General features: G+C 19.6%; 3 protein-coding genes across 4 annotated transcripts; 1 reads left to right on the forward strand and 2 right to left on the reverse strand.

Moving 5' to 3' along the window:
* Positions 1-42: 42 nt before the first annotated feature.
* Positions 43-3,480, reverse strand: LOC102673600 (alpha-1,3-mannosyl-glycoprotein 4-beta-N-acetylglucosaminyltransferase B). 2 transcript variants are annotated; one of them, XM_006615517.2, is made up of 9 exons: positions 3,053-3,480; positions 2,010-2,635; positions 1,540-1,586; positions 1,160-1,470; positions 948-1,078; positions 738-845; positions 490-683; positions 280-416; positions 43-203 (listed from the first exon to the last, which is right to left on the reverse strand). In XM_006615517.2, exons 2-9 carry the CDS (start codon positions 2,541-2,543, stop codon positions 58-60), a joined length of 1,608 nt encoding a protein of 535 aa, XP_006615580.1. In that variant the 5' UTR covers positions 2,544-2,635; positions 3,053-3,480; the 3' UTR covers positions 43-57. The 2 variants fall into 2 exon arrangements, with proteins under 2 accessions (XP_006615580.1, XP_006615581.1); XM_006615518.2 differs by having other exon boundaries at positions 2,010-2,637; positions 3,019-3,480.
* Positions 3,481-4,277: 797 nt separating this feature from the next.
* LOC102673459 (transmembrane protein 208) lies at positions 4,278-5,898 on the forward strand. Its single transcript, XM_006615516.2, has 5 exons — positions 4,278-4,634; positions 4,821-4,973; positions 5,052-5,188; positions 5,293-5,377; positions 5,544-5,898. Exons 1-5 carry the CDS (start codon positions 4,629-4,631, stop codon positions 5,676-5,678), a joined length of 516 nt encoding a protein of 171 aa, XP_006615579.1. The 5' UTR covers positions 4,278-4,628; the 3' UTR covers positions 5,679-5,898.
* Positions 5,899-6,665: 767 nt separating this feature from the next.
* LOC102673333 (protein abrupt-like) lies at positions 6,666-8,318 on the reverse strand. The gene is made up of 4 exons (XM_006615515.2): positions 8,203-8,318; positions 7,766-7,967; positions 7,075-7,657; positions 6,666-6,969 (listed from the first exon to the last, which is right to left on the reverse strand). The coding sequence occupies exons 2-4, from the start codon at positions 7,958-7,960 to the stop codon at positions 6,701-6,703; spliced, it is 1,047 nt and encodes a 348-aa protein (XP_006615578.2). The 5' UTR covers positions 7,961-7,967; positions 8,203-8,318; the 3' UTR covers positions 6,666-6,700.
* Between the last annotated feature and the right edge of the window lie 81 nt (positions 8,319-8,399).

Genomic DNA, 8,399 nt, shown 5'->3' on the forward strand with positions numbered 1-8,399 from the left:
AAAAATAAATAAATAAATAAATATAAAAATCTATTTAAATTTTATTTATAATATCTTTTAAAAATATTTTTTATTGATAAATATTACCTCCGATAAAATAGCCCAATTTTCACTTTCACTGTGTACAGTTAAACGAAGTATTGATATTTTTCCTAACTTTGGATCTATTGTTCCTTGAGCAATCCCAAGTGCATCAAATTTCCCTAATTTCATAATAAAAAATTTATGTAATTTAATTAATTTATTGTAAAATTATATATTTATATAATAATTATATACCTATAATAATATAACCGTCCTCTGTAATATCATTACTATTTCTATTCATAAATGCAGATATTTTTGTAAATACTTCTACTGTAGTATTATAAAACCTGTCAGATGGATGTTCAGGATTGCCACTTCTAAATAAGTACCTACATTATAAAAATTGTATATAATGACATTATAATTATTTATTATGTAAAATATCATATATGTTTAAAATACCTTTTTATAAAAATAGGATGAGAAAATTTAAATTTTAAATGGTCTCCAGGTTGTGGCAAAAGACCCCAAAAAAATGATTCACCTTTATAGGCTTTTTGTAATGTATATTGTTTGTATGGTTTGATTTGTGTTTCTACTATTGCTTCTGGATTTTCATGTGCATAATATAATGTTATTTTTCCAAATTGTTTATCCTAAACAAAAGAAACAAAGAATACAAAAATAATTTTTTTTTTTTTTTGATGTACCTTTAATTTTTGTACTTTTCCTTTTAATGAAGAATGTGTTCCTATATGTTGAAAAAGAGAAGGTTTATAGTGAACCCATAATTCTGCTTTAGCCATTTTACAATGTTTCTGAAATATATATGACATTTATAGACATATATGACATAAATACATAAAATATTTATTAAAATGCATTTCTATTTAATTCATTATTAAGTATAATATACTTACACTATCTTTATCAAGACTACAAACTTTAGTTGATACTAAATGATCTAATAACCAATCAACTGGTTTATCATTATGAAACATTAAAAAAAATTGAATCAACCATGGCAATTCTGCGCATTTAAATAATTTTCCTAAAAAGAAAAATCATAAATATAAAATAAATTCAAAAATATTTTTAATAATTAATTTAACTTAATTTATTAATAACATACCAATAAATCCCAATTGACAAAAATCCAAAACAAACCAATTTTCTTTAGTTGCAATTTTTTGTAATGCAAAAGTTTTCATTGTTGTTATAAAATTTTTTTTAGCTAATATGTCATCTTCTAATTGTACATAAAATGTTCCTTTTGTTTGAGCATATGACATAAGAAATGCAAAATCTAAATTTTGCTTTGATCTCCAAATTACTCTTTGATGATCATCGCCTAAAGTATCATGTAATTTAGATAAATCTGGATAATAAGATATAGATGGAGATATCACATCAATTACACCAGCCTCAAATTCAACTGGAAATCTAAATGAAAAATAAATTAGATATATTAAGAAATAACTGAATACAATTAATTTTTTAAATATAACTTACTGAACTTCAATTTGTTTTGCAACATATGTTACATATTCCAAATCTGTCTGTAAAAATATATAAAAATAATATAGATAAAAATATAAAATTTTAAAATTGCTTTGTTAATATTATCAAATATTCATTTATACAAATTTTTTTATTCTACAAAAAAACAAATATTTAAATTTATAATCAAAATATATATATTTTATATTTTCAAAATAATATCATTATATATTTTGTTTAGTATTATGATAATAATTTCAATATTATAAATATTTAATTTATAAATGTATCTTTGTTATAATATTAATATTATTTCTATATTAGAAAAATTTAGTCAAAAATTGAATAATACATAGCAACATTATAAAAATATGTAGCTTATATCAAATAACTTTTATAAAAATATTTTTTGTTTCTCTTCAAGTTCAATGTTATAGTATACTATAATGTAGTATTGAACAAAGCAACCTATAAATACTTACTTCAGCAATTAATACAATAATTAAAGTATCTGCTGTTTCCACAGGATTCATACGATCCAATAAATTCTTAAGTGTGGCCATTAAATAACTCTGAATTTCTCTTTTAACTGTTGGAACACCTAGAACCATACTAACTCCACTACGACCTTTAGTCTGTATAAATGCTGGTCGTAGACTATTAGGATCATTTAAAAAATGAGGAAGAAAATTATATATTGATGGTAATTTTATATTGGTCACATTTGATGTAGCATTGTTAAGTAGAAATTGAAGATCTGGCAAAATGTGATTGTTTTCTATTAGTTGCAATAATTGATGTGATAACAAATTTATTTCTTCTTGACTTGTAACATATTTAGCATGTAAATGTTCCAATTTAGCTTGTAATTCTGCAATACTATTTTGTAAAATTGTTTCTTCATGCAACTCTGATGGTGATAAAAGATTTAGAATAGCGCATGGTACTAATACTATTGAAAGTATGATTAAACATCTTCTTCTTATGGGTGTCAGAGCTATAAAATGAGGCATCATCTTCTTTATACTAAATTCTACATGATTATAGTCATAATCTTGTGGAATAAAAATTCTCAATAATCACATTATAAATTCACAGCATAGGAAACCTAAAATACATTGATATTTATAATGTATTATAATTAAATAAAAATTAAAACAAAATATTAGTAAAATTATAAAAATTTAAATAATATTACAAATTAAAATAATATAAAGTTTCATACAATATAAAAATATATATATATATGAAAAATTAAAAATTATATGATGATTGTAATTTATTATCTCCAGAAATTATGTATAAAAAAATAATTAAATAATTAAATCATTAAATTATGTATAAAAAAATAAAAACTATTTACAAACATGATAGGAATATTTTAAAAAATCATTTTAGAAATATAGATTAAAAAAAATATATCATTTTATATTGTATTAAAATAGTAGGAAAGAAAAAAAGTCATAATAGGAATATATATTTACTATGTTTTTTAGTGTTTTATTCTTTGAAGATTAATATTTACCATCAAATATTATATAGTCTTGAATTCTCCTTCGGAAAATAATAAAGCAAAACTTATAAGGTTTTCTAAATTTAAAAAATATCATTATTGATTATAAAGTGTACATTTTAAACCGGTGATTTCTTTCGATGAAAATTAGAATTATTTTTTTTTGATCGATAATAGCATTTCAATCTGTGAAATTAACTTTTTCCAATTGTTTTATTTTATATATTAAAAATCTGATTATTTTATTTTTTAATTAATGCTCAATAATTTTATTAAAATTCTTTTGCTCGAAATTACTAAGAGATTAAAATTTTAGTTGATCGTTTCGATTTGATTCGTTCTGATATATTTTAGTACTAACGTCATTTAATTTTTTCATTCTCTTTCTGATATAGACATATCACGTGTTTTTATATTAAGATCGTGTAAATTATTATGATATATTATTACATTGATTCCAGATATTATATTATAGCATAACCTATTTTACTAATAAATTAAAGGATAAGAGCACCAATAATAGTGATATCTAAAAATTTTTAATAAGACAATAAAATGAATAGATTAAAAAAATATCTTTATATAACATGTTTTTAACTAATGAAAATAAAATAAATTTAATTGAAAGTTATAAATATATAGCAATATATCTTCAATATAATATATTTAATATAATATATTATAAATGAAACTTAAATTCAAATTTGAAATAATTAATTCAATATAAATCATATATTGTAGTTAAAATATCTAATATTTAATCTTATCTAATATATATTTTTTTATTTTACCTAATATATATTTTTTGTCAATAAAACTTTAAATAATATAATATTTAAATTTAATTTAATTTTATATTTTTCAAATATGTAATAATAAAACGAAAAATAACGTATAGCATAATATTTTTTCTCCTTTTGCTTAATTAATGAAAAGTAAATAAGAAAATTATTAAATATAATAGCTTAAGTATAATAGTTTCTTTTTATATATTAATATTTTTATTTCACGGAAATAAAAATTCTTTATTTAATTAGAATATAACAAAGTAAAACTGCATTTCGAAAAAATAGAAATATTAATAATTTTTAATATATAATTAAAAATTTGTATTTTATATTTTATATTTACATAAATTTAATAATAAAATTTTAGGAAATATTTTAATAAAAATTATGAATTGATAATTTTTTTTATTTTTATGTCAACATAATGAATTTTGTAAATTTTAATCAATATAATATAATTTTAAGAAATTTATTGCATTTTTTTTCACGTATTATTTATAAAATTTAATAAAAATAAAAATTTGAAGTTTTAAACAATTAAAAAAACAACAAATGATGAGTATCAAAATTTAAGAATTTATGCTAAATTATGAATCACAAAATGTTAACCTAGAGACTTTTATTATATGACATCTTTCACGTGGCTTTAACAAACCTTAATTGTTTTTGAATACATATTTAATAAGATTAAATTTGTGTCATGTACTAAATATTAATAATAATAATAAATATTATTTAATTTAATATCTAATAGATTATTAGAATATTAAATATTTTATGTATTATAATTTACAAACAAAATGACGGTAAGTTATTTAATTATTATTTAAAATATTCTTTTTTTTATTGTCATTTAACCATTCTGAATTTACAATTATTTCCATATAATGATTTATAATATGTAATTAAATAATAAATTTAATATTTATAAATTTAAGTTTTTTATTTCTAATAAAATAAATAATAAATAATGATATTTATTATATTTTTAGAGTAAGAAAACTAAAGTAGCAACTAAAGGAGCAAAACAAATAGTCGAAGAGAATAAAATAACATTGAGTTTTTATCAGAATATGATCATTGGGGCAATAGGAATATACTTTATGGTTACAATGTTATTTTTTAATTTTACAACATTAGCAACTGTAAGTTTTATATTTGAAATATTATTTTTATCTTTATGCATGTTTAGCAACATATTATACTATATATTATAATTACAGACATTAACCATATTTTCTGGAATTATATATATAGGAAGTTATCAATTTATGAAATATATAGCACATGCAACATATTCAGAATCTGGTCAGCTTTTAGATTCTGGAATTGATCTTAATATGGAAGGAGGTATAGCAGAGTAAATATCACAACATATTTCAATAATCTTAATAAATAATATAATACTTTATTATATATTAATAAATTTATTAAATATAATAACACTTTCATTTCATATTTTAGACATATAAAAGATTTAATTATATTAACTTCTGGAGTACAAGTACTTTCTCTCATATCAAATTATTTTTGGTTGCTATGGCTTCTTGTAAGTATTATTTACTTAATGAAATAAATAATATGATTATAAAATACACTTTTTAATAAATTATAAAACAATTTAAAATAATTTGTTCATTTCTTATACTTCTCTCAATTTTTTACTTATATGTGTAAATAGATCATAAAATGTTTACATTGAATTATTATAATAGGTACCATTAAGAGGAGGTTGGATACTATGGAAACAAATATTAGCTCCATGGTTTTTTGCTCCAGCTCCAGAACAACCTGAGGTTAGTGAGAAGAAGCAACGGAAGTTGGAAAAGAAGATGGCTAGACGACATTAACATTTTAATTAAAAATAAACATGCAGTTCGAATAAATGAATTTCATGAATATGAGATAGACTTGAGTAAAATTGTGAAACAAATTCCTTATTATTTAATTTTTGTCTTAACCAGTATTGTTCATACAATTTTTCTATGCTTATGAAAAAATGCATTATTTCTATATTTTTTATATATTTATAAATTTTTACAAATGAAATTATAAAATCAATTTCTTTTAAATTGAATGATTTATCATTAATGATTAATGATAATGATTAATCATTATCACATTAATTCTGACATTAATTATTTTTCAATAATTCAAAAACGAAAATTTATAAAATAGTATAAAAATAAATTTTTTTATAATTTTTAATACTTTTTATACCATTAATGATGTTATTTGTTTAATTTCTATTTTATACACTAAAAAATTTATTTTTTCTGATAAATTATATAAAAATTATTTTTATACAAAATAAAAGTAAGTAGAACATTCAATTCATATGTACATATGTACATACATACATACATGTTTACATTTATGTATATATTATAAAAAACAATTATATTTATTACATGAAAAATAATGTTTTATATGTAAACATATAATATAAATTAAATACTTTTATTTGGTTTTAATGCAAATATAATACTAAATGGAATGTGTTCACATCACATTTTTTAAACTGTTTTCCTTTATATACCTTAAAGTGCATCACAGTTAATTAAAATATAATGATTTATATAAATTATTTTTATATATAGTTATAATTATAAATTTTGCAATAGAAATCACATATTTTTATCAACTATTGTAATATTTTAACTAATTTTTATTATTTATACAGAATTGTAAAACAATATTTTTTAATTTAAAAATATATTTATTATTGAAAACTATTGTTATATATTATTCTATATATCAATATTATTTGAATAGTATCTTCTATTTTTATTGAAATTATAATAACAAAATAATAAAGTGTTTTTTTCTTCTATATTTTTTTTCTATATTTATAAATTAAAATATTTATGATTTAAGAAATATCTATATCTAAACCTTTCTTTTTTCTATAATCATGTTCTGATTGATATCCAGGTGGGTGATTATGATCATGTACACCTGTAGGCATAAATCTTTCAGCAATAACTGCACATTTACCTTTACATCCACGATGTTGTTCAGCACATCTATAATGAGATCTATTCAAACCCTCAGAGCGAGATGTCAAGTTATAAACATAACCTTCATGCACTAATTGTGGTCGACCTCGTGCAGAAAGTCTATAAATTACAGGTTCAACATCTGAAATGTTACAGTAATATAATAACATATTATTAATCAATTATTTAATTTATTATCTATAATTTACAAATTTTTATTTTAATTTTAAATTATTTATCTTTTTACCTTGTTCAGTTGAATTTTCTTGTGAATTTTCAATATCCAAGGGAAAAGGATAATATACTAGGGTAGTATCTTCATTTTTATCATTATTATTGCTTTTTATAATAGAAATATTTTCTTCCTCTATGATATCATTTGTATCATTATTTTCGTTATTCATTAAAAATAAAACTTCTTGATTATCATTATTTAGTTTTTTATTAGATGCATCATGAATGTTCTCTGATGTTAATAATGCATCTTGTTTTTTCTTTTTGCAACCTTTTTTTGTTATATCACGAGATCTTTTTTTTCTATCTATCATATTTACATCTTTGGAAATCTCATTTATTGAAGTCAAATTTGATTGAACAATATTTTGAGTAAAAGAATCAGCATCTAATTGATCATAATTAACAAATGATGTGCTACTTGTATCTTCTGTTGTCAATCCTCTTATTTGTAATGTTTGTGCCACTTTTAAAAATGTAGATAAATCTTCTTGATTAATATTGATTTCACCTTGGTACATGAATTTTAACAATGATTCAATTTCAGCATATTTCATATCTTTGAGGATAATGACTGGATGTTGACAAGGATTTTCCTACAAAGCAATTCTAAGAAGTTTTTTTCTGAGCAATTATTACTTATAGATATTTTTAAATATAAAAAATAATATTAATGAATTAATATTAAAATAAAATTTATGTACCTTAAATATATTTTTAAAATATGGACTACATACTGAAAGAACCAATTTGTGTGCTTGTAACAACTGACCCTCTACTGCAAGTGTAACATCAACTAGATCATTTTCAGTAAGATGACTTAGAAAACCAGATGTTAAATTATTAGAAAAATTGTTCCATTTTAAGGAAAATTGTTCTGATAAAGAATTTTTTGCCATGTTTTATCTATAAATAATAATTTTATAAAAATACATTTTATTAATATTGGAAAAAAAAATAGATTAATAACAGCAAATTTAATTAATAATCTATTATTAAAAAATTATTCATGTAATTATAAGAATATTTAACTTCTTTAGAAATATCAAAAAATATTATTGTCTATAATATTTATATATATTTATATATATATTTATATATTTATATATATTTAATATATAAAACTTATCATAGTACGTACAAAAATTGATTGTAGATATCAAAGAATATAAAGATTAGAAATATACTATATTATGTGTTCTGAATCATATCATGGTGACAAACATATTTCGATTTTGAAACAATTGTAGTTAAAAGTTTAAAATTGATATTCAAGAAATATTTCGTATAATTTGTATCAAATATATTTTTAATAAATATTGATTAAGTATTGAAAAA

Source organism: Apis dorsata, unplaced genomic scaffold (assembly GCF_000469605.1).
Source record: "Apis dorsata unplaced genomic scaffold, Apis dorsata 1.3 scaffold_226, whole genome shotgun sequence".
NCBI classification, from domain to species: domain Eukaryota; kingdom Metazoa; phylum Arthropoda; class Insecta; order Hymenoptera; family Apidae; genus Apis; species Apis dorsata.